The 26,543-nt window shown below is 41.4% G+C and overlaps 1 protein-coding gene across 1 annotated transcript in view; it reads left to right on the top strand.

The window, feature by feature from the left end:
• Brip1 (BRCA1 interacting helicase 1) overlaps nucleotides 1-11,980 on the top strand; it is a 116,597-nt gene extending 104,617 nt beyond the window's left edge. The window contains 4 exon segments of the mRNA XM_055620128.1: nucleotides 764-846; nucleotides 9,042-9,365; nucleotides 11,074-11,676; nucleotides 11,679-11,980. Coding sequence (XP_055476103.1) covers nucleotides 764-846; nucleotides 9,042-9,365; nucleotides 11,074-11,676; nucleotides 11,679-11,773 — 1,105 coding nt within the window. The 3' untranslated portion in view covers nucleotides 11,774-11,980.
• The last annotated feature ends 14,563 nt before the right edge of the window (nucleotides 11,981-26,543 follow it).

Below are 26,543 nucleotides of genomic sequence, written 5' to 3'. Positions count from 1 at the left end.
CCTCTCATTGTCGCTTTTTAAACGTTATATGGACCTTATAATGAATGATCTGGAGTAATGAAGTCTGTAAAATATAATAATAGTCTTCTGAAATATACCAGATGGTTTACAACCCAGTCACAAGTTAAGAGTCTTCTCACTAGTCCACTTTACTTAAAGTATAATATTATTTCTCAAGTGAGCATGATTCATTTGAGCAAGGCAGTATGAAAACATGGAAAAAGAAAAGATGAAACCTTTTTTCTCCTAATGTTTTATTAATTTAAATACCTCTACCAAAAGCCACTTTAGACATAAAGTGAACCCAAAATAGATTTCCTTGGCTTCCTATTGATTTTCAACACCCTTCTACAGTATTGACAGTATTTAACTTCTTCCTGTTCTGCCTTACATTATATGATCTGTTGTCCTAGAAACTTTAGCTTACTTTAAAATAATGTCAAAGAAGGATGTCATATGAAATTTTAAAATGTTAAACTGTAAAAGTTAAACATTTATTTATCTTCATTCTCTCAAAATCCCATCTCAGTGAAGGAGTAAAAACGTCAAACTTCAGAGTGAGAAAGAGGGAGAAGAGAGACGGTGGCAGACAGAGATCGTTACATTTCTCATTCTGAAAATCAGTTGAGCGACTAAATGACTTAAACAGACCGAACTGGTTACAATAATAAATAGATGATACACCATTTTCTTAATTATCCCTTGGGAAATCTGGCTTTATTTTCAATGTTTTATACACATTTTATTGTCCCCTTTTTCGTAGGTGTATTCGACACAAAAATGATTGGGGAGCTCTTATCCTAGTGGATGATCGCTTCAATAACAATCCAAACCGTTATACATCAGGTAAGACTCTCTAAGGTAAAAATTACTAATGGGCTTTGTTTTCCCTTACTGGTTTTTAAGAAAAACTACGTGAGATCTGCTTCTTTGTGCAATACTACCTATAAACAACTGTACATTAGATCTATGGAACTTATAGTCTTAATACCTGAGACTCTACACTTCTTGGCCATCAGTGCCCCATTTTGTCCTCCCCGTACAGTAACAACTGCCGTTTCTCCTTTGAGTTCGGCAACTTCAACAGCTCGTGTAAAGTTGAATCATGAAGTATTTGTCTTCTGTGACTGCCATGTTTCACTTAGTATACTATCCTCAAGGTTTCTCCATCTTGAATTATCCAAAAAACTTTCTTATTGTCTATGGCTGGGTAATGCAGTGTTTGCAGGGTGCATTTCTCTATCCATCTCTCTCTTTTTTCCTCATTTTTTTTCTCTTTACATCCCTCCTCCCCTCCAAGTCCCATTCTTCTCTCATCCCTTCCCTAGCCTTCTCCCCTTTTCCTCAGAAAAGTAGAGCTCCCTTTCCCATCCACCCCAGCTCATCAAGTTGCATCAGGACTGAGCATGTCCTCTTCTCCTATGGCCTGGTAAGGCAGTTCCACCAGGGGAAAGTGATCAAAAAGCCGGCAAGTAAGTTTGATGAAGTCCACATTTCCCTTACTAGAGGACCCACATGAGGCCTAAGCTGCTCATCTACTACACCTTTGTAGGGGGTCTAGGTCCAGTCCGTGCATGGTCCTTGGTTGATGCTTCATTTTCAGCAAGCCCCTCTGGGCCCTGTTTGGTTGGCTTTGTTGGTCTTCTTGTGGAGCAACTGTTACCTCCAGATCCTTTTCTCTTTCCTCCCACTTTCCCTATTCATTGCCCAGTGCTTGGCTGTTAGTCTCGGCATCTGTTTTGAGGTGCTGCTGGGTAGGACAACTCTGTCAGGCTCCTGACTGCAAGTTTAGCAGAGTATTGTTCACAGTATTGGGTTGGCACTCTCTGATAGGATGGGCCTTTGGTTGACTCAGGCATTGGTTGGGCATTCCCTCAATTTCTGCTCTATCTGCTCCATCTTTATCCCTGCACATCTTGAAGGCAGGGTAACTTTTGGGTTGAAGTTTCTGTGGGTGGGTTGGTGTTCCCCTCCCTCTGCTAGGAGACTAGTGTAGTTAGTGGGTGTCCTCTTCAGTCTCTATGACCTCTGCTCCTAGGAGTCTCTGCTTGAGTCCCCTTCATATCCTCTCAGGAGCCTACCCTGACTTAGGTCTCCATCTTGTTTCAGAGATACCCCAACCCTCAGTTTCTCTTTTCTCTACAGACCTTCTGTCCTCTCACCCTCATTCTTCCCAGGTCCGATATCTACCCTCATATCTCTTTTTGCCCCCTCTCCTACCTCGTTCCCTCTCTTCAGCCACTACCTCTGTCTAGTCTATCACCCTTTCTGAGTGAGATTTATGCACCAAAGAAGATAAGAACATAGAGGATCCAAGGGAGGATGCATAATTCTCTCTTTATCTCTAAGTGGGCATTTAGGTGGGTTCCACCTGTTGGGTACTGGGGACCACATGGAACATGGTGAGTGGACACTTCTTTAGCATATTGAAGAGTGAGGTCACTGGATCATACGTAAATTCTAGATCAACAGATACCTATGAAGAGCAATAAATTGAAGATTTCCTCTTTTTTTTTCTCCTATGATTTTTTATAGTGTCGGGCTTAGGCTTAATTCAGAGTGGATTTTCAGTAAATTTTTTGTGTGCGGTTAAGAATAAAGATCTAGTGGTGGCACACGCCTGTAATCCCAGCCCTGGGAAGGCATAGACAAGCAGACCCCTGTGAGTTCAAGGCCGGCCTGGTCTACAAAGGGAGTTCTAGGACAGCCAGGGCTACACAGGGAAACCCCATCTCAGGGAAGAAAAAAAAAAAAAAAAGAATTAAAGATCTAATTTCAACTGTTTGCATATGCATGTCCTGTTTTCCCAGAATCTTTTCCCTTATTTCTTTTTGGTTTGTTGAGACAGTGCTTTGCTAGGAAGCTAAAGCTGATCTGAAACTTTCTAGATTTTCAGTTGGAACCATTTGGGGGGGGGGGTGCATCCAAAGACTGTTTTACAGCGGTCACATATCAGATATTTACCTTCAATCATAACAGCAAAATTACAGTTATGAAGTAGCAATGAAAATAATTTTATGGTTGGGAGGTCACCACTGTAGAGGGAGTTTGGCTACTTTATTGGATTCTTTTTACCTACCATCCTTCAGCACCCCAATCCCTTCCAACCCCCTAACACCAGGTAGGAGAGAAAGAAGGGTAGAGGGGGAAGAGGCTGCAGATCTCTTTAGATTATTTGCTGCCGATTAGGAGTGTTGCATTTCTTGAGACAAATCCAGTGTTCATTGTCAGGATATCTCCAGCCAGCGAACAGCAATCAGCAACCAGCAAAAGCAGCAGCAGGGAGCAGCAACAGCAGGGAGAATTCCATATGTAAACTAGCTTCAGCTCGCAAAAGCATGCCCCTGCCAGAGCATGAGACAAATAATAGTTAGCTGCTGTGCACAGTCTGAAGCAGCACCATGGCCCTCACCTGAGAGTAAAACAAAAACGCATTCACATAACTTTAAAACAAAACAAAATTCTCACTATACGCCACAACAGGAGGAACTGCCTTAAAAGGTTACAGCATTAGGAAGGTCGAGAACCACTTGTTTAGAACATCCTATGTCTTAATGAGCTTCCCCTAATAAGCTGTACAACCCCTTCTGCTTTGTTAAACATTTACTTGTGTGTGTGCGTGGGGGGGGTATACAGTGTTTGGGGGGATGCGTTCATGCGTGAGCCTGGGCACAAACATGCCGTGCATGTGCAGGGTTAGAGGACATCCTAGGCTATCTGTCCTCACCTTCTACCTTGTTTGAAGCAAGGTCTCTGTTGTTCCTCACCGTGGACAGTTTAGCTGGACCAAGGGCTTCTGGAGATTCATCTGCCTCCCGTCATCCCTGTAGGAGGGCAGAGGTTGCTCATCTGGCTTTTACGTGGGTTCTGGGAATTTAAACTCAGTTCCTTACTGTTATGGTAAGTGCTTTTACCCACTGAGGCCCCTCCCCTCTCCAAACATCTATTTTCCTTTCACCAACATTTATGTTAAAGTCACAAATTAACCCTTCTAAAAGTATGTATCTACTCATTTTTTTATACTGATTATTATTTTTATACCTTTAGATTCTCTCCGAAAATTAAAAGTGGTTTGTGATACTTGGATGTAGCTCAGTGGTCGAGTACTTGCCTGGCATACATGGGTCTTGGGTTCAGTCCTCAGCACGGGAAATGGGGGAGGAGGTGTCATTACTGTACTTGAGTACTTGGTAACCGTCTATACATTTACCTTTTCCAGCAGGCTGCGCTTTCACGTGCTACTGTGTTCCCTTACTAGTTACGAAGAAGTTCTAGTGGTCATGAGCTCCTTGGCCTTTATAATCTGGGAAAGTCTTTATCTCACCTGCATTTGGATGGACAGTTTTGCCAGATATAGCATTCCTGTTAGTAGTTTGGGACTTTTCTTTTCAGCACTTTGAATATATTATCTCATTCCCTTGTAGCTTGTGAGATTTCTCCTCCGATATCATTGACAGTCTTTGGAAGCCTACTTGCATATGATAGATTGCTTTTCTCTTGCTGTTTTTAAATTTTCTGGGGCTTCCTTAGACAATTCGATTAGAATCTTCATTTTTTTTTTTTATTGCTTTTTTTAAAAAAGAGACTTACTCTGTGTACTAAACTGGCCTAGAACTCACTGTATACCCCAGGGTGGCCCTGGACTTATAACAATTTGTCTACTTGGCTTTCCAAATACTGGTATTACAAGCATGAAGCCATTTTGCAATACTAAACTTTTTGTTTGTTTTTGCTGTTTTGAGACAAGCTCTTACTCTGCAGCCCTGGCTGGCCTAGAACTTACTATGTAGAACAGGCTAGCCTCAAATTCAGAAATCTACTTACCTCTACATCCAGAGTGCTCTAATTAAAGGTGTGTGCCTGTATTTGTTTTGTTTTGTGAGCTTCAAGCAGCTTAGACTGGCTTTAAATTTGTTCTGTAGCCAAGATCAGATTCAAATTCTTAACCCTCCTTTCCCCTTTCTATAAATGAGCTTCCTAACTGTTGCACTTCTTCTAGGACTCAAAATAACACTCTGTTCTGCTTAATGGTTGTCCCATAACTCCCTTAGGCTTGCTTCACTTTTTTTTTCCCCCGTATTTGTTCTCTGACTGTGTGTTTAGACGATCTTAGAGTTCGTTAAGGTCTGTCCTCCACCTGATCATATCCATGGTTGAGCCCGCCAGGCATTTCTACTCCAGAATTTGGTTCTTTTGTTTTTTCATTCTTTATCTCTTTGATGATTAATTCCCACATGCGCTCTTACTCCCCCTCCTTTCTCCTGCTCTCATGCTTTTCGCAGTTCGCTTGTTCTAGGATGGCACTATGTCCCATGTGTCTTTGTAAAGTTGCTTTGGCCTCTATACATGTGATAAGACAGTTGCCTCTCAGTGTTCTTACTAAACCAGCATCACACAGAAGCCCTTTGCTCATCAGCCTTGCTAGGCAGCCCCTCAGATCTTTTGTTCAGATCTACTGTCTCTGGACTTCTGGATACCTGATGAGATGGCTAGTTTCTCTCTTTGCCCTTTTCCTCTCCCTGGATATCAAAGATCTCTTGTACACGTGTGTCTGTCTCTTGTATTGTGAGGCCTCTAAAGCAGCAGCATGTTCCCCATCCAGCTCTTGTTCCCAGTGGCCTCTGTGCCACATAACGTCTGTACTCCCTAATGACTAAGGTAATCTAGTCCTAGGCAGTTCAGTGGAAAGCCAGCATCCATCACACACTAGTCTCTTTCCTCAAGTGCAGCTGGGCTGTACCAGCCTCTGTCTCCTGTACTATCATTCTGGAGCAGTAGCCTTGTGCAGCTCTTTTGTGCTCGGTAGTCTCCAGGCATGAGTCTGCCTGTTCATATCAGCACTTCAAGACAGACAGGACAGAAGCAAATGCTTCCGAATTGTGGGCCTACTATCTGGTCTTCTCTCCAGGGATATCACTCCCAGTCTCCACGATAGGGACTATGGTGAGAAGGTTCCACACATTTCCCTGCTTGCTTTGATGCAACTGGTTTTGTGCTAGCCTGGGTTCCAGAACATTTTAACTCGTGTCTGGATTTCTCATAAAGGGATTTGGTCCATGAATTATTGAATCCCTGTTTCTATAGGCGGAACATGAGATCTGGGGTTTCCTATTCTGTCATCATAAATCTTTTGTATTTTATAGCTTCTCTTTTTATTACTTATTTGTGTATGTATGTCTGTGTGTGTGCCTGTGTGTATGTGTATGCACAGCACACACACACATGGGAATACAAATGCATGTGTGTACGTGTGCGTGGATGTCAACCTTGGGTGTGGTTCATCAGAAGCTGTCAGCTTGTTTTTTGAAAGAGGGTTTCACTGGCGTGGGGCTCGCCATTAGGCTGGACTGGCCGGGCAGCAAGTCCCAGGGTTCTTCATGTTTCCACTTCCTCTGCACCGGGATTACATGTGCCGTCACTCCCAGCTTTTTATGTGAGTTCTAAGGGCTACATTCAGGTCTCCATATTTGTCAAGAAGCACTGTATTAACTAAGCCATATCTCCAGAGCTGTATAGCTTCATTTTTAAAGAGGAATAATTAAAATGAGAATTTGAATCATGTGATCAAACATGAGGAATTCCCAGTAACCAGAATCAAGCTTGCTTTCAGGGAGCTGTAAAGATTTAAAGCAGAAAATGTTGCTTTTAGGTTTTTTTTCTGCACTTGTTTGTGTCTGAGCAAAGCAGCGCCTCAGACCCAGCGGCAAGTGAAAGAAACACTAAGTACTGGTGTTCAGTCAGCAGGTGGAGCTCAGGCCCTGCCACGTGTTCAGGGGCCAGCAGCCACGGCTGCCAAAAAGACCTCTGATTATTCAAAAAGGTCAAAATAAAGAAACTATAGTACTAAGATTTTTCAGTTGCAGAGAATTTCACATTTTCATTTGATATCATTTCTTTTCAAAATAAAGTTAATGTTAGTGCTTTTCCTTAAAAAAAAATAAAAACTCAAATATTTTATTTCAAAGTGCTTCCGTACTTTGGTAATATGAACATGATGCATACATTTATTTTAATAGCAATTTTTATTTAAATTTCATTTTCATAAATAGTTAACTCAGAAAAATTCTATTTTAAGAACACTAAAGAAATCTACTTGAGAGCTGGAGAGATGGCTCAGTGGTTAAGAGCACTGGTTGCTCTTTCAGAGGTTCTGAGTTCAATTCCCAGCAACTACGTGCTATCTCAGAACCTTCTATAGTGAGAGCTGATGTCCTGTTCTTTCATGCAGATGTACAGGAAGACAACACTCACATACATAAATTAATAAATATTTTTTAAAAGAAAGAGATATACTTGAGATTACAACATAGTAATTTAGTTTACATGAAGCCCTGTCCTACCTTCTTTAAGTTTGTAGTGTCATGGTGACTTTTTAAGCTCTTTGTTGTGGGGCCAGGGAGATGGCTCAGTGGATAAATGCTGTTCAAGCATGAGGACCTGAGTGCAGATTCTCAGCACACTTGTAAAAGCCAGCTTCTGCGCATTCATTTGTGATAACAATGCAGGGAAGGAGACTAGCCCATCTTGGAAACTTGCTTTGGCCAATCAGTGTAGCCAAAACTGTGAGCTGGTGGTTCAGTGAGAAGAGAATTTTTCTCAAAAAATAAGGCGTTGCATAATACAGGAAGACACCCAAAATCGGCCTCCAACCCTCATGAGCACACATGCACACAGGCTTGTGCCCAAATGAATACACCGTTTCAAAAGACAATGCCACTTTTTTGCAGCATTATCCAGGGAATATTTATTTCATGATAATCTAGGTATTCTGCTATTGTTGTTTGTTTTTCAAGAAGGTGTTTCTCTGGGTAGCCCTGGCTGTCCTGGATTCGCTTTATAGACCAGGCTGGCCTTGAACACAGAGATCCACCTGCCTCTGTCTCCCGAGGGCTGGGATTACAGGCATGCACCACTGTGCACAGCACAGTCCAGGTATTTTTTAAATCCAATTTTTTTTTATTTTGATGTAAAACAAGCCATACTATAAAACACCTTACGTTCTTAGTATGATTCGTTTTACACAGTTTCATATACCATTTTAATGTGTCCCTGATCAAGTAATATCTCTTGTCTGTTCATTATTGTATAAACAAATAACAATTTGGATAGATACGACTTTCTACGGGAATGTGTTGCTTCTTCCACATCCAAAGGAGTTTAAGGAATTAGTGGGAAAAGGACAAAATAACCTTTGAGACTAGAATCTTGAATTTGTTCTTAGAAAAGGAGCCAAATTTAGATTTGCATGGGAATGCATGGAAAGTTGTGCTTCTAACCCTGCGTGTTAGTGAGAGTCAGCTTTGGGGGGTAGTTTTTACTTTATTTATTATTACTGTAAAGGAGCATCTGATGTAGAGTAAGGGTAGCATGGTGCACGTGTAGGTGTCAGGGGACAACTTGGCAGAGTCACTTCTCTCCTTCCACGTTCACATAGGTTCCAGGGGTTGAACTCAGGCCATCAGGCTTGCATAGGACATACACCCATGGAGTCATATTGCTGGCCCAGTCTTGAGGAATTTTGATAACACTCAATTTGTCACATTGTGCAGTTACTCTGAGCTGAGAAATATAGACATTTCCCAGCGTCCAGTGCTTCGGCCTCACAGTACTGTGAAAGCAGCACCCGGGCGGCAGACAATGCACTTCAGCGTGGTTTGCCCTTCTCCTGGCTGGCGCCCGGTGTGCCCTGAGACGCTGGCACCAGCAGCTGGCTGCAGTTCCCGGTGGGTTCCCCGAGCACAGCAACAAACGGCTGGTGCTCCGCCATGCACTGTGAGGCTGCACTCTGACTGGGTGGGTTGGGCATCCTTCCTGCATTCCCAGCTTTCAGGATTGTGAAACTGATGACTCATTTTTCAAGCCATAATCCTTCAAAACTCATGTACATGAAAATATATATGCAGTATTCAAAGATTGAAAACTATTCCATATGTCGAAATGCAAATTATGTTGCTTCACTAGAAAACGTAAAGTTCATCTTAGCTTGTAAATATTTTGGTAACTAGGTAACCGGTCTCTCCCTTGGATGCTCTGTTTCTTAGGACTTTCTAAGTGGGTGCGGCAGCAAATTCAGCACCACTCGACCTTTGCCAGCGCCCTGGAGTCCCTGACTGAGTTTTCTGAAAGACACCAGAAAGTTACTCATAGACCCAAAAAAGATAACTGCATAAAAGACAATGGGCCCACTCTGGAAGCGTCCTGTTTGGAGGATAGCGCTCTTACACGTGTGGCAGAAGCAAGCGATCTATCGCCAGAAAAATCGAGAAAAGAAGAAGCAAAAGCGCATGTCCAGGAGCCTCGGGATCCCCAGGCGGCTGCTAAAAACCCACCAGCGCCACGTCACCGCGTGTCCAGAAGGGAGAAAAGTACGTTGAATTCTGCCCGTTTACAGTAGACAGAAAAATCTTTCATTATATGAAAGTGAAAGGATACTGATTTAGGTACAGATTAATTTCCTGAAATATACTGGTTTATCACATGAAGTGTTCATAAAGTAAAACAGTATGTTTAGATGAGGATAGGCCATTGTTAGGGTACCAAAGTGCATTTTATGGTTCCCATTGGCCTTGCCGCTTTCTAGCGTGATTGTGAACAAAGCCACTAAAGTTATGATAGAAAAGTGAGTAGCTTCCCTACCTGACCCTCTCAGCTTGATTGTAAAGCTCAAAGAAGATAATAAATATCATAGCATTGTAAAACGCTATGCAAACGGTAGGCATTATTTTAAAGGCTTTATAAACTGGTTATCTCGATAATCTCAAGAGACTGGGGGCTGAGGTAAGAGAACTAGGAATGCCAGGCCAGAACCGGCAAGATGGCTCAGCAGGTAAAGGTGCTCACATTTGACCCCTAGAATCCAGAAAGAATGAGCCTACTTCTGCAAGGTGTCCTATGAGCTCCACATATGCGCCATGGTGTGTGTGCCCCCGCCCCCGACACCGCGCGCACATAATAACTAAATGTAAAGCTTTAGATAGAAGGAATAGTAACATGGAAGCATTAAATTCAGAAAAGGCTAGCCTTAGCTGCAGCAAGCCTCTGTAAACTAAAGCTCCCGTTTAGAGCCGCCCCTTCTTTGAACCTGAAATGTGAGTCATTTGTTCTAAATAATAAAAAATAATGTTTTAAAATGTTAGAAATCTTTGTCTATATGAGGGATTCATGAACCCTAGCCCATCCTGTTGGCTCGTTTTATGATTGAAGTGTAATGCAACTAGGTCATATTCATTTGCTTTTACACAATACAAAAAAAAAACCAAAAAAGTTGAGTAATTATATTCTCATCCTAGAATACCATACTTGAATAGTTGAGGAAGACATGATGTAGACCACAAAACCTAAAATGTTTGCTATCTTCCCTGTAACAACAATAAAAAACCCTGCCGTATTCTGGTGACCGGATATAATTTTAATTTGTGTATCGGTGCAGCTTAACATACCTATTCAAATCTTTTGTGCTGTGCTTTTAAGTAAGCATCAGAGTATCGTCAGGGCTGCTAGGGTGATTATCAGGAAGCTCAGGATCCATTTCTGATCTTATATGCTGACCAACTTTATAATTTGAGAAATAGCACACATAGCCTTGCAGTCCTCAGTGTCCTTGTTTTTTAAAAAAGAGGGTTAGTCCTGGGCAGTTTTTCTTAGTCACTGATAAGTGGATTTTTTGAGCCAGATTTCTCCATTTTCTTCTTCCCTGTTCAGTGCTGGAGTCTCGGGCATACTAGGGCGTTGCTCCACACTGTAGGGCTGTCCCAGGCAGCGCCCCTCTCCTCCCTTCACTGGGTCATCCTCCTCCTCCTTTTTCACCCTTCCTCTTCTCAGCCAGCGTTGTGCTCTTCATTGCACTTATATGATCATTTGCAAACCGCATTATAACTCAGGCCAGGAAGTACTGGAGATCTGCCGTTCTCTCCAGGGTTGACATTCTCTCCTTTAACTTCTGAGATGAAAGTGGTGGTGGGTGCTGAGCTATGTGTTTTATACTGCTGTTAAAGTATTTCTAATAAAAAAACGCTTTAACTCGCTGTGTGACCTAGCGACACGGAGTTGACAATTAAATGTTTGCATTCTTAGGTGGTCCAGTACTAAGAGAAGAGTCTGTTCAGACAGTGAAAACAGAAAAAAATATGATTTCCAGATCCTCAAGCCCAACTTTCGGAAAACAAATAGAGCCAGTCAGCTGGCCTATCTTTAATTCTCTGAGACAGCATTTCACTAGTAAAGTAAAGGATTGCACACCTGCTCTCAAGGCATCAGAGAACCATGCCTCTGGTTTGTCCACCTCCAGAACAGAAAATAAAGCTGCTTTGCCACTGACAGGTAAATGTGTACCCTCAAATGAAGCAGCAGACACGCCATTCACAGCTTGCCCTCAGCCAGAAATCATGATTTCATCAATGAAGGCTGACGTTACTCCTGCTAAGAGCCATGGCAAACAGCTGTTGCACTCTGAGAAAGAAGACCTCCATCCGAATGGCGAATCGTCTCCAGAGAGTGAAGAAGCCGAGTGCTCCAGTTCAGAAGACGCTGTTGAAGAAGAGGACTCCGAATGTTTCACACCTGAACTTTTTGATCCTGTCGATACAGATGAAGAAAACATTGAACTAGTTGAAACTGATAGATCCAGTAATAATTCCGATTGTTTTTCAGCTGAAGACCTTTTGGAAACTGTAGCTGAATTCGGACAAAAGTGAAAGTCGAAAGTTTCACAGACACAAGGTTGAATGGAGTCACAGCAGTGGAAGAGAACAAAGCTGACAACTTGTATAAGTGAATTAGAGCTGGGACAACTCATGAATAGACATGAGGACCTGTAAGCAGTAGGGGGAGGGGCCCCGGTATTAGGTAATGCTGTCAGGCTTTTGTTAAGCCTTGTTGTGTAAATAGTAATTTGTACATTGGGCAGATGTTAGCATTTTAATTTTTCAGATATAGTTTTCATTTTAATTCATCAGATTTTAAACTTATTTTATGTTCAAAAATAACAAGCTTTATTACAGAGTTTTAATTAGTCTATACAGAGTACTTTCCTCTATTATTTAGTTTCCTGGGGCACTTCCAATTGCACACAATGACTCATAATTTATAGTTCACTTAATGTGTTTTCATGCTAATATACAAAGATTAATCTCAGTTAAATCTTGCCACACTTCAGCCATATGTTACTGTATATCTTAATTCAAATTCATAAAAGATGTTTTTAGAAATCGTAGTTTATCTCCAAAAGTTTGCCGTTTCATTAGCCTGCCTTAGATCGGGAATGGCGCTTACAGCTACTCTTCCAGCCTATGGAATATAGGCTCAGGGCCAGCCAGGGCTGTGGAATGAAGCCCTCTTTCAAAGTCAAAAGAAAAAAAAATGTTTAGAACTAGTTTATTAGACAAATTAAAGGAAAGAACATACATATTTAATTGAAACTGGGGTTTTTTTGTTGTTTGCTAAAACTAAAATATAAGAAACAAAATTATATGCAGTTCTAGAATGCCATTTGAAATAATCCAGATATCAATTCTAATTATTGTGCTTCTCTGTCATCACAGAAAATGGTGTGCTTTAACCTCTGTCCTCCTCACACATACCCACAGATCATGATACACTTGTGTGCAGAGACACATTACACATACACAGATACACACACGAAAATAATACACAGATCCTAGCAGTACCAAAGACATGATACATTCAAGAATAAAGTTTTAATTCTGTAACTATTAAGATAGAAACCCTAGTGTGTAAATTTAATAAATAAGCAGATGTTACACACATACACATTTATATACACACAAATAAAAAACAGTCCCTGAAATATGGTCTCTTAAAGAACGAGAATCTACTGTGAATTTCGAGTGTGTGTAAGTTTTAGAGGCTGGAACTATATCTGATCAAAAATTTTTATAAAAGATGGTCATCTCTGACATTTCAAAACTACATCCACTGGTTCCCCCGCCCCCCAAAGAAAATATTTGGACATTCAAGACTTTTTATGGTGATTTGAAGTGGGAGTGTGGTGTCTATCTGTGTAGCTGGAAATCAAGCCCAGGGCCTTGCATGCTAAGCAGGCATTCTAGCATTGGGCATTCTAGCATTTTATAAGCGTGCTTTATTATCAAGTCAAAACTCCCAGTAACTATATTTTTATGTTCATCTGGGCAAGTGAATTATCATATATGCATGTATTATGTATTTGCCTTCGCTTTGATAGCACTTAGATTTGACACATGAAATTTGAAAATTGACACATAAAAATTAACTGCTTACCAAGTAAGCTATCTGTGGATTTAGAAGGTGATTTCTACATTCTTTTGAAAAGGAGAAACCATGTCTTCTTTTGCAGTAGGCTGGTCCTGGAAAGAATTCCCGGTAGAATGTTCCCACTGGGCCTCAGGCTTGCTGCTTATATGGCAGCACCACGCCTTTCGTGGGATTAGTTTCATTTATAAAATATGGACTTAAATACTATAAAGGCTTGCAAATCCCTTTAAGCAATTTAAAGGAATATCTATTGATATTTTCTTTCTGTGTCCGGCTTTGTTCCAAAATGCGTACAATAAAGCATACCATTGTGTAGAAAAGGTCAGATGACTTACTTATCTACATTCTGGGAATATAAGTATGTGTGTAGTAACTTAGAAAGCTGGATATTTATTTTAACTGATACAATTTAAACATTTTTGGTATCTTTGGAGTTGTTTCCCCCCTCGCTCTATTTTTGTTGTTGTTTGGTTGGGTATTTTGTTTTTGTTTTAAGATGGGATTTCATGTATTACATTCTGGCCTTGAATTCCCAATCCTCCTGTCTCCACCTCCCATGTGCTGGGTTTACAGTGTGCTGAATCACACCGACCTTAAAATTACCTTCAGAAGAATCATTAAACTGCATGAAAAACGTCAAAGACATCATTTTACAGCCAGGTACCCAACTTAATCACAAATATCATCCATCTTAGTTTGGGTTTCATTGCTCTGAAGAGACATCATAACCATAGCAACTCTTAGAAAGGACAGCATTTAATTGGGGCTGGCTTACAGTATCAGAGGCTTAGTCCATGATCATGGCAGCACGCAGATAAACAAGGTGCTGGAGGAGCTGAGAGTTCTACATCTTGATCCACAGGCAGTAGAAGGAGACTGTGTACCACACTGACATAGCTTGAGCATAGGAGACCTCAAAGCCCTCCCCCACAGTGATGCACTTCCTCCAAGGCCACACCTCCTAATAGTGCCACTCCCCATGGGCCAAGCATTCAAACGTGCATTTATGGGAACTATACCTATTCAAACCACCACACTTTTATCTTCCCCTGCATTATTTTTTTTTCCAAAAGCTAATAGTCTCTGCATATTACTGAGGAGTTTGCAGAGATGTTCCACAAGCTCTCAGTATTTCAAAATTGTTTAACTTTTTTTAGATCAAGGAGTCTGCTCAGATCATCATTCTAGCAAGATGATCATCCAAAAAGCAAATAAACTACAGGCCCTTTGAGAGTAGGAGATATACTGTTTTCACTAGTGATGACAAAATATGTTTTTCAAGCTAAAATTGAAGCATGGGAAGTCCTGTAAAAGAGTACCTAGCACATGGCAAGTCACAGCCAGTGAGGTCAGCCAAGCCTCTGCAGTGCTCCCTGGCTTCTGTGAGGCTTTCCCGAACTATGGGCAGATCAACTGACGACAAAGAACTGTTAGTGATCAAAGGAAACATTCTTTGGCTGGTTTATTTTTCAAACTTCTGAAATATGTAGTAGAAATTATCAAGTAATTTGTCTTGAGTGTTTAATACATGCGAAGGGATGATTTAACATTGCACTCCTCCAAGGACTGAAAGTATATGCAGCACTTAGGCTTTGCGCCGTGAACTCTACTAGTTGGAGAATGGCCTTTGTTTGTGGAAGAAAGGTTCGATTTAAAGAGTAGATTCTTTTCGTGACTCGGTAGCTGAAGAACCACTTAAAGCTTTCTCAAATTGTGTAGGAAATTAATGGGGCCTCTTAACTATGTTCCTACTGTGCATTTTATTATTACATGGTCTTGAAAGTTAGGGCACTGTTTCTGTGTGTTTATTTCTCCTCTTTTGATCTTTCTATTCAATACAATAATTATTTAAAAAAGGAGCCATTCACACATTTTTCTAAAGTAGGGATTTGCCATGTTTTCTGCTTATAAGAAAACACAAAGTATTTAATCTTTCAGAAGTGCTTATGCACGTCTCCATGCAAAGTGCCTGTTGTGACATCACTTGAAGGACTGGCTATCAGAAGGACTTGTAGGCATCCAAAGCTAATGGTATTGTTTTTATATTGGACTGCCTCACAGTTCTCACTCTCTTTCATCAGTGAGCTACACAGAAATATAATTTTTATGAATTTTGGTAGTCTTGTCTCTCTGCATAGGGAAAGGCACCGGTATCTTTTGTAAAGAAGTATTTATAATGGAATGTTTCTTAATTTAAAAAAAAAAAGTAAGTCCATATCAGGCGGAAGCTAAAGCTTTCTTGTGCAGTATCCATACTATGAAACAATGAAGAAATCATAGAAAAGGGTATTTAGAACAAAAGTGACCAACACTACGATCCACTGGGCCTAAATGATTTTCATGTCTTTTCCTAAAGAGTTGTTTAGTAAAGTTTTATTTGATGGGACCATTAGTAGCCTGGCTTCCTGTGTCTCACTTTGTAGCTTTGTTATAATGTCAGTGGGATCTGAGCTATTGGATCAGCTTATTGGCACGGCCACCTTCTAGTAACTCGGTACTCTTGGACTAGATCCAAAATAACCCATGTTCCAACAAACGCCACTCTAATAAACAAGTCTCATTCCGTTAGAAAGAGTTACACGAAACTTGCTTTTTTCAGAAATAAAGGATTGAAAATCGAACAGACATACTGACTAAAGGAACATTTTTAAACAACTAATACTTTTATTCATTGAGACAAGATATCACTAAATTGTCGAACACAGAATCTTCCTCCCTCAGCCTCCCAAGCCCTGAGATCACAGGCATACACCACCATTTTCGGAGCTATGTGTGTAGCTCAGCGGTAGAGCTCATGCTGAGTATGTGTGAGACCCTAGGTTTGGTCCCTAGCAGTCATACATAGTAAAAGTTATGCATATACTACATGCATACACACACACACACACACATACATACATACATGCCATATATGGGTGCTGGAACTGGAACTCGGATCCTGTGGAAGTCAAATGTGTTTGTTTTCCCTAATGTTATATTTGCTGACTAGACGAATTGAAAGGAGCTTTTTCTTCTGCTGTTTTGTTGTTTCTGTAGTTTTAGACATCTCATGCAGCTCAGGCTGACCTTAAATTTGATATGTAGCTAAAATGGATCTTGAACTCCTGGGCTTCCTTCCTGTACCAAGCGCAGGGGTGATAGACATGTGCTGCCACACCCAAATGGAGTGGAAACGTCTAGTAATTATGCATTTCTTGGCTCTCACTTGTGCTTATTTCATTTGACAACTCCTAGACTCTTAACTTTTCTTTTTTCCAAATTCATATCCTAACATTTCATTCTCCCACTCTTTCTCCAATCGTATCACTAAACCTTTATCTCTTCAGTGGGGGCCAGGATTTTCTTTACAGTCAAGGATGTACCTTTACCAACTTCATCTACAAGAGAACTTGGGTTTCTGCAACATTGTTTGAGATAAGCAGCATTAATCTGATATAGTTGAACTCTAAAATATGAGTTGTATTTCAATTAATTAGCTATGTTTTTGTAAAAGCCTTAGATTCCCATTACAAAACTGCCGGAAAATTGATTTTCCTTGTTTACATCCAAAGAAAATGTTTATTGTATATTGAAAATATAGGATGTGTAATTCATTATTTAATTTTTTGATATACAATTAATTGTCCTACACATTGTGACCTAAAATAAGCTTTAGGCTGGGCAGTGGTGGCACACACCTTTAATCCCAGCACTTGGGAGGCAGAGACAGGTGCATGTCTGAGTTCAAAGCCAGCCTGGTCTACAGATTGAGTTCTAGGACATCCAGGGCTACACAGAGAAACCCTGTCTCAGGGGGGTCGGGACAGCTTTCTATATGACTGCCATTTACTTATCCATTCATCCATCTAACACTGAGAATCTGTTTTGCATCTAGAGTTGTGCTATACACAGGATACCAAAGATAAGTTAAAAAAAAAAAAAGGATCATCTCCACCAGGAATTTACACTGTAGTTCAGAGAGAGGTAAACATAATGAAAGCTGTGATGGGAACGAGGAAGACAACACTATTTTGTTGAGTGTGGGCATGTTATCAGTATGTGTGTAATAAGATCATTCTGGATCTGTAATCAAGTTTTTTAGCCTAGGAAACATCTTAACATTTTTTATTACTTTGCTACATGTTTATTTTATGAATGTGTGTGTCATGTGCAGAGTGCGGAGGTTCAAGGACAACTTGCAGGAATCAGCTGTAGCCTTCCACCATGTGGGTCTTGGGGATTAAACTTGGGTGGTCAGACTTGATGGCGAGTGCCTTCATCCCCTGAGCCATCGCACCAGCCCTTACTGTATTTCCCGTTAATTTTAAATTGAATATAGTACTTACTGTCTTGCAGTATCTTTGTGAACCCAGTACAAGATACAGTTTTCCCTGATTCCATGACAGACAGCCCCTCTGCATCGAGTTTACAGTGTAACTTATCCACTGGGAAAGCGGGAGAGTGGAAGATCTAAAGCCCCGTCAAGCTGCTGATAGACCACACAGAGCTTCCACAGCCTTGGTTATCTCAACAGCCTGCCGGCGTCAATGACACAGGTGATATTTTATTATAGTAACCTCAAGGTAACCAAGGTCCAGGGAGATTTAATGCTTAGACCACAGTCCTATCCATAGCAACACACCACATTGTTTTTAATGTACTTTACCTCCTATTGACTTTCTCAAGGCACTATTAGGGAAAAGTACAATTGCAGATAACCAAAAAGTGAATGAGTTGATATGCTAATTATAGAGACACAGTCTTTGTGTCTTTGTGATGGCATTCAGCCATGATTTATTGTGACAAGCATTACATGTTGTTAGTAATGAATTTAATGATATTGCATCTGCTTGTTTTACTATTGCCACTCTATAGTTATCTTCTGATTAATTAGCATACATCTACAAACACACCCTAACATTACTATGGGGTACAAAGGTACCTGCTTGTATTACTAACTACTTAGGAGCCTGAGGCAAAATAACAAAACAAAAACACTTAAACCCTGGAGTTCAAGGCCAGCCTATCTCACAAGAAACCTACATGAAAGCAGCAGTGCTTTTACAGAACTTAGTATGACTATTTCTGTGATATACCTTTTTAATTTTATTTTTAATGTAATTTTATTTACATATTTATTTATTATAATTTATTCACTTTGTATCCCTGCTGCAGCCCCCTCCCTTGTCTCCTCCCAATCCTACTCATTCTCCCTCTTCTCTCCCTGTGCCCTTTCCCTAGTCCCCTGATAGGGGAGAACGTCCTCCCCTTCTATCTGACCCTAGCTTATCTCATCAAGGCTGGCTGCATTATCTTCCTCTGTGGCCTGGCAGGGCTGTACCCCCAGGGGGAGGTGGTCAAAGAGCCAGCCACTGAGTTCATGTCATAGACAGCCCCTGTACCCCTTACTAGGGAACCCACTTGGAAACTGAGTAGCCAATGGGCTTCCTTGGACAGGGGGTCTAGGTCCTCTCCATGCATAGTCCTTAGTTGTAGTATTGGTCTTCAACAAATGGTGCTGGTCTAACTGGATGTCTACATATAGAAAAATGAATATAGACCCATATTTATCACCCTGCACAAAGTTAAAGTCCAAGTGGGTCAAAGACCTCAACATAAAATCAGACACACTAAATCTGTTAGAAGAAAAAGTGGGGAAGAACTTTGACCTCATTGACACAGGAGACAACTTCCTGAACAGAACACCAACAGCACAGGCTCTAAGATCAACAATCAACAAATGGGACCTCACAAAAACCGAAAAGCTTCTGTAAAGCAAAGGACACTGTCATCAGAACAAAACGACAGCCTACAGATTGGGAAAGGATCTTCACTAACCCTATATTATTATGGTTAGTGAATTATTATTATTAGCCCTCTGACAGAGGGCTAATATTCAGAATATATAAGGAACTAAAGAAGTTAAACACCAACAAACCAAGTAATCCAATTTTAGAATGCGGTACAGAGCTAAACAGAGAATTCTCAACAGAGGAATATTGAATGGCAGAGAAACACTTAAAGAAATGTGCAACATCCTTAGTCATTTGGGAAATGCAAATCAAAATGACCCTGAGATTTCACCTCACACCCATCAGAATGGCTATGATCAAAAACTCAAGTGACAACACATGCTGGAGAGGATGTGGAGAAAGGGGGACCCTCCTCCACTGCTGGTGGGAATGTAACCTTGTACAATGACTTTGGAAATCAGTCTGGCATTTCCTCAGAAAATTAGGAATAATACTACCTCAAGATCCAGCTATACCACTCCTAGGCATATACCTAAAAAATGCCCCACCATTCAGTCAGGACATTTGCTCAACCATGATCGTAATAGCTCTATTCGTAGTAACCAGAATCTGGAAACAACCTAAATGTCCCTTAGCAGGAGGAATGGATACAGAAAGGGTGGTATATTTACACAATGGAATACAACACAGCAATTAAAAACAAGGAAATCATTAAATTTGCAGGCAAATGGTGGGAACTAGAGAAAATCATCCTGAGTGAGTATCCCAGAAACAAAAAGATACAAGTAATACACATTTTTTAAATCATACTTAACTTATGCTCAGAAATAGTTTTAAAATGTTGTCTGAGACTATTGGGCTGATAAAAATTCTGTTCCTGAATGCTAACAAAATCCCTTTGTCATAGCTTAAGTGAGTAGGTACAGAGCAGAAGAAAATGTGTGTTCTCTTCAATAGTACTGTTCAAACTTTTTTTAAAATGATGTATTTCTTTTTATTTATTATTTTTATAATTTACTTATTGTGTATCCGATTGTAGCCCCTCCCTCAACTCCTCCCAGTCCCACCCTTCCTCCAACCCCCACATCCCCTTCTCCTAGTCCACTGATCTTTGGTGGCTTGTTGGGCTTTCCTGAAGAGTGAAGGTAAATTCCTTGCTAAATCATTTGTGCTTTTCTGAAGCCTTTAAGTCCCACTGATCTGGAGAGCTGGGTTTCAAGCACTAGCTGTGCTTCCAGAGGACCTGGATTCAATTCCCAGCACCCACACGGCAGCTCACAACCATGTAATATGTAACTCCCGTGCCAAGGGAACACGCTCTCCTGGCCTCCGTGGGTTCAAAGCATACACACGGTACACAGATACAATGCAGGCCGAACACCTATACAAGTAAAAATAAATCTTTTTTAAAAAGGTTTCACCATCTTAAGAATTTCGAATTAAAAACTAAGACAGAATCTCAAACTCAGTTTATACAGAACAACAACAAAAAAAATGTACATCATGTTGGGCTAGATGAGGACTCCATCCATCTGTTTCTGATAATGACTGCAAAGAAAGCTGCTCCAAAGGCATGCAGATCCACTCCTGGGTTAGCAGACTCAACCTGGGGGAGGATGAGCAGTAACTCAGGAAGGCAGCTCCCAGGATAAGAGGCAGGGGATCTTAGCAGCTGTTCTGAGACAGCAACAGCCGGTGCTTAAATACAAATGACATCACCCTCTTTGCGTGAACATCTCGAATTGCTTACTGCCTTTTGCAGTTTCCCAACTGATTTCCAGAATGCTCCTCTTGTTCCTTTCTAGCCTGCTGATATCTGTCCCTAATGCCGGCTACAAGTCACTAGACTCTGCGTGTACCCTGAAATACAATGCTACATTCCACATATTTTTTTAGTGGCTATTATGTCCCTGTTTTCAAAACTCAGTGGATCCATTTAAACTCTTTCTGCCTGTTTAAAACAAACACAGCAAGTTCTACGATAATATCCACCATTCGACACTTTCTACAGAGGACTCGGCTAAAAACATGAAGTTTCCCTGCTGCCTCCCTCTCAGAAGTGACCCATTCACGACAAATTTCAATGTTTACCTTGGTTACAAATGCTGCAGAAACATATGGTCAGATCATATGGTTCTAATAATTTTCCCTTTAGTACTCTGCAGCTTTGCCCAATTTCAATATTTTTTCTGGAGTTGGGAATTCTTTCTTGTGGTAATGTACTCATTTATCAAAAAATGAATATGTGGTTGTAAGGAATTTTTGGCTTATTGCAATATGGAAGATTGTAAGAGGTTTTTCTGAGAACTACAGCTTTACACAGTTTCATGGTGATATTTTTGCACCAGTCCATCCCGTGTTCTGCTGAGTACTTTTGAGCTTGAGGTAAGTGACCATGCTTTACTTTCTCTTGAGTTTTCTCACCCAGTGTCTTCTCGGCTCTGAGCCTCCTCTTCTCTTTTTCATCAGTGCCCGGTGGCTTCCAAGCAGAAAGGTCATTTCCACCCTAGGTAAAATGACGGCGGTGGGAGTAAGCAAGAGAGGTTTCCTCTTGGTCTGTTGCCTCTTCCCAGCCATGAGCACTATTGTTCTGCATTCCGTCAACTACTGCAGAAAAGTCCAAATCTGAGTCACTCAGCCTCTGCAGCTCCCGAATCCTCCATAAAAACTTGTAATTGGGCCTAGAGGGATGACTCAGGTTAAAAGGACTCGATGCTCGTCCAGGGAACCTAAATTTGGTTCCCAGAACTCTGAGCAAGGTGGTTCAAAAATGCCCATAAATCTACCTCCAGGAAAGCCAGGCACATGCAAAGGCAGGTAGAGCTCTGAGTTCAAGGCCAGCCTGGTCTGCCTAGTGAATTCTTGAAACACCCAGCACTGCACAGACCTGTCTCAACAGACAAACAAACAAAACCCACAACACTACCTCTAGGAGGACTCAAAACCTTCTGGACTCTTCCGGCATGTGCACTTACTACACTCAGACACTTCTCCCCAGACACAAGCAGAACAAATACCTTTGTTTTGCTTTGTTTTTCGAGACGGGGTCGCTCTGTGTAGGCTCGGCTATCCTGAAACTCACTCTGTAAACTAGGCCGGCCTAGAATATGTAAAGATCTTCCTGCCTCTGCCTCCCAAGTGCTGGGATTAAAGGCATGCACAACCACCGCCTGGCTTCTTTATTTTTAATCCCTAGCACTCTTGGGATTAAGGTAGGAAGGTTTGAAGACTCTGGGTTACAAAGCAGGTCTCTGTCTCAAAAAAACAACAGAAACTGTAATCACACACATACACCCAAAAAGGTGTCTCTGAGGGGGTAGGGAGACAGCCGAGGTGGCTCCGTGGATAAAAGCTTACTATTTGGCAAGTGCGAAGACCTGCATCGGATCCCCAGAACCCAGGTAAATATGCCGCATGCTTGTTGTAATGCAGTGCTGTGGAAGCAGATGGAGACAGATCCCTGGGGCTCAGCGGGCCAGCTGGTCTACCCTACTCGGCAAGCTCAGGAGTGTGACAGAGCCTGCCACAGGAGAACAAGGTAGCTGGCATTTGTGGAGCTCCCAGAGTTGACCTCTGGCTTCCACACCCCTACCAACTCACATATGTAAACGCATACCTGCACACACTTAAGATGGTTTTTGTGAATGTGAAACCTGAGTCATTGGGTTGATTGTTCAGTTGAAGGATATGCAGAAACTTCTTGTCTCAAAGTCCCAACACTGATCCTTGTAACTGCTGGGAATGTTCTATAGAGGAACTGATACTCCCATAGATGGGTAGCCAGGTGGACACAGCGGAAAAATTGCTTAGCTACTTTCAAATTCTGAGGAAATAGTTGTGTTTTTAAAGTTTCTTTTAAAATAACTTTTTCCTAGATGATGTATTTTCAGGATCTGTTATTTCTATTACAGACTATCGCAGGAAAGATTACCTTCTCATTTTAATATGATAAAGTTCTGTTTAAAAACTGATACTAAATTTTTCTTCGTCTTTGTATGTGTGTATGCACATTCCCGTGTCTGAGTGCTGGTTGTGCGTACCGTGTTGTGTGTAGATGTCGGAGGACCTCAGGTGTCAATCACCACCTTTTACCTGGTTTAAACAGGGTCTTTTTGTCATTTGCACAAACCAGGCCAGCTGACCCAGGAGCTTTGGGGAACCCTCCTGCCTCTGCCTCCTGTCTCCCTGTAGAAGCACTGGAATTACAGATGTGCGCTGCCACGCCCAGCTATATGTAGCATCTAGGATTCAGGCTCACATCCTCACACTCGCACAGCAAGCCATCTTTCTAGCCTCTAAAATAAAGCACTGAAAGTTTCCGTTTCATATATACACAAATTTTCTTATTTTAGAATGTGGCAATTTTAGGATAGTTTTATTTGAAAACAGATTTTTTTTCTCTTAGAAAAACATCACAAAACAAAACTGATTCCTAAGCCAAAGGCACCTGAGCATAAACTTCAGCTTTGCACATTTTAAACCCAGGCTAATAGTTTATAACTGTAGCGTTTGTGTCATGAAGCAGTTTTCTCATCCATAAAGTGAGACCATTGCGTGACTGTGAGGATATAATTTATATAATAGGCATTTTAAGGAACCTGTCTATATTCTTCTGTGCTATGTTAAACTACAGACTCTTGTAGCTTTTCTCCATAATATATTAAGCTACTGCTTTTCTAAAAACCACTTTATAGTCTTAAGATGCAATCCACTTTCCACTAGACATTCACAAGTGAGACTGAAATGCTGAATCTAGCATGAAAAGTTTTTAAACATTTTGTAGGTGTGGAGACAGGTTTATTTTTAAATGACATCTGAAATAGCCAGCCACTTACAATATAGAAATGACATCAGCCAGCTTGTATTTCTGTATCCTGTATCTTTTCACTGGGGCTGAAATAACTGACCCTAGACACTGCTGAATCAGATTTCCAACTCAGTGTGTATCAGATGCAAAGTTATAATAGTATTGTAAACTATTTGGTTGTAAGTACATGTCCACCAGTCAATATTTTCTGCAGATAAGAATGGATCTATTTTTAGAATACCATAAATAACATCACTAAATTCACTTGAGCTTTTTAATTTTTTTTAATTCATTACAATTTATATACTTTGTATCCCCGCTGTAGCCCCCTCACTCATTCCCTCCTAATATCAACCTTCCTCCTTCTTCTCCTTCCATGCCCCTCTCCAAGTTCACGGATAGGGAAGGTCCTCCTCCCCTTCCATCTGATCCTAGCCTATCAGGTCTCATCGGGAGTGGCTGCATTGTCTTCCTCTGTGGCCTGGTAAGGCTGCTCCCCTACTAGGGGAAGGTGATCAGAGAGCCTGCCACTGAGTTCATGTCAGAAACAGCCCCTGTACCCCTTACTGTAGCCCATTTAGAGACTGAGCTGCCACAGGCTACATCTGTGCAGGGGTTCTAGGTTAATTCCATTCATGGTCCTTGGGTAGAGTATCATCTTAGAAAAGACCTTGAGGCCCAGATTTTTTGGTTCTGTTGCTCTCCTTGTGGAGCTCCTGTCTCCTCCTGGTCTTTCTATCTCCCCTTTTTTTCATAAGATTTCCTGCACTCTGCCCAAAGTTTGGTTATGTGTCTCAGCATCTGCTTCGATACCCTGCTGGGTAGAGTCTTTCAGAGGCCCTCTGTGGTAGGCTCCTATCCTGTTCCCTGTTTTCTCCCTCTTCTGATGTCTGTCCCATTTGCCTTTCTGAATGAGGATTGAGCATCTTACCCAGGGTCCTCCTTCTTGCTTAGCTTCTTTAGGTGTACAGATTTTAGTATGTTTATCCTATATTTTATGTGTAATATCCACTTTTAAGTGAGTATATACTGTGTGTCTTTCTGCTTCTGGAATATCTCACTCAGGATTCTCTTTTCTAGTTCCCATTTGCCTGCAAATTTCATGATATCCTTGTTTTTAATTGCTGAGTAGTATTCCATTGTGTAAATGTACCAAACTTTCTGCATCCATTCCTCCATGGAGGGACATCTGGGTTGTCTCCAGATTCTGGCTATTATGAACAGAGGTGCTATGAATGTGGTTGAGCAAATCACTTGAGCTTTTTAAAAGTAAAAACAAGGATGTGTGTGGTTACCTTGCCTGCATGCATTTTATGCATCATCCGTGTGCCTGGTGCCCAAGGAGGCCAGAAGAAGGAGCCAGGCCCTCTGAAACTATAGTAAGAGCTGGCCGTGAGCTGCCGTGTAAGCACTGGGATTCAAACTTGCATCTCCTGGAAGGGCAACCAGTGCTCTTAACCTCTGGGCCATCTCTCCAGCCACCAGTCAAGACGGTTAACACCATCATCCCCTGCTAAGATTTAAATTGTGTGTGTGTGTGTGTGTGTGTGCTCGCGCACGCGGTTAGTATGGTGTTACAACTTAAAATGTAAATGGCACAGTAAGCCTGGGTATAAACTTCCTGGTTTATACCTAGTAGCCTGGGTATAAACACCCACCTTTGCCCTCCTGTAAGCTGTAAGACTCGGGGAGGCCGCTAACTTTGTGCTTTACTTTTGTGCAAATGATGGAAATAATGCCTAAGCAGAAACAGTATGAGGACCTCAAGAATTGATGCAAACTACTTAGAGCCGTGCTGGTGTGCAGCCGTTGCCCTGTAGCTTTTAGCAATGGTGACTCTAGTGACATGTTTTTTTCACTACTGACGCTGCCCTAAACTCAGCCTTTCGGTGCCAAGAATGTGCAGAATTGCTCGTCTCGGCCTTAAATCCTCTAATTAAAGTTTAGAACATGTTATTGTTTTGACGCTCAAATCATCTTCTGATAGCAAGACGTCCGAACAATTCAAAGTATAATTCTCCTATTAAAACATCACGAACGACCATCATAGTCCCCGAGAAACAAGAAAGGCTCCACTTCTGGGGCTTTTTATAAGGTGAGTTTCGGTACAGTTTGAGGGTTGGAGGAAATGCTGCTTTATCAGCAGACAGTTAACGGAACCTCACAGGGAGGGCGTAATTAAGTGCCATTCCTTTGTGGGCTGATGAATTATACATTACAATTAATACTTCTCTGTGGGGAAAAAAAATAGAGCTCGTCTTTCTTCCCAGGAAGGGGAAATTGGCAGTGTGGGGTGTGTAAAGGTTCCCATAGGGCTGCGTGTTTTATTTTCTGAAATTCACCCTTCCCAATTGGAAATGTAATAAAGATTCCATAAGGTTTTGTTCCATTGTCTTTGCCTGGCACAAAATTGGATAAGAGGGTTAACATAACCTTTTTTAAGTGAAGACTGGTGGGAATTACTTTCCAACTGTGGCGTTCTCTTATTCTGCTTTAAACGCACCATCTCCTGGTTTGCTGCGGTTTGTAGAGCAGATTAGCACAGACTGGATCTCCTTTGCAATGGGCATTCCTCTTCACAAGCTCTGCGGTAACATTTTGGTGGGCTTGGCTTCTTCAGCGGCCTCCTTCCTTCCTTCCTTCTTTCCTTCCTTCCTTCCTTCCTTCCTTCCTTCCTTCCTTCCTTTCTTCCTTCCTTCTTCCCTTCTTCCTTCCTTCCTTCCCTTCTTCCTTCCTTCTTCCCTTCTTCCTTC

Source organism: Psammomys obesus, unplaced genomic scaffold, assembly GCF_907164565.1.
Source record: "Psammomys obesus unplaced genomic scaffold, mPsaObe1.curated_primary_1811, whole genome shotgun sequence".
NCBI lineage: Eukaryota > Metazoa > Chordata > Mammalia > Rodentia > Muridae > Psammomys > Psammomys obesus.
This window is presented reverse-complemented; position numbering and strand designations above follow the sequence as displayed.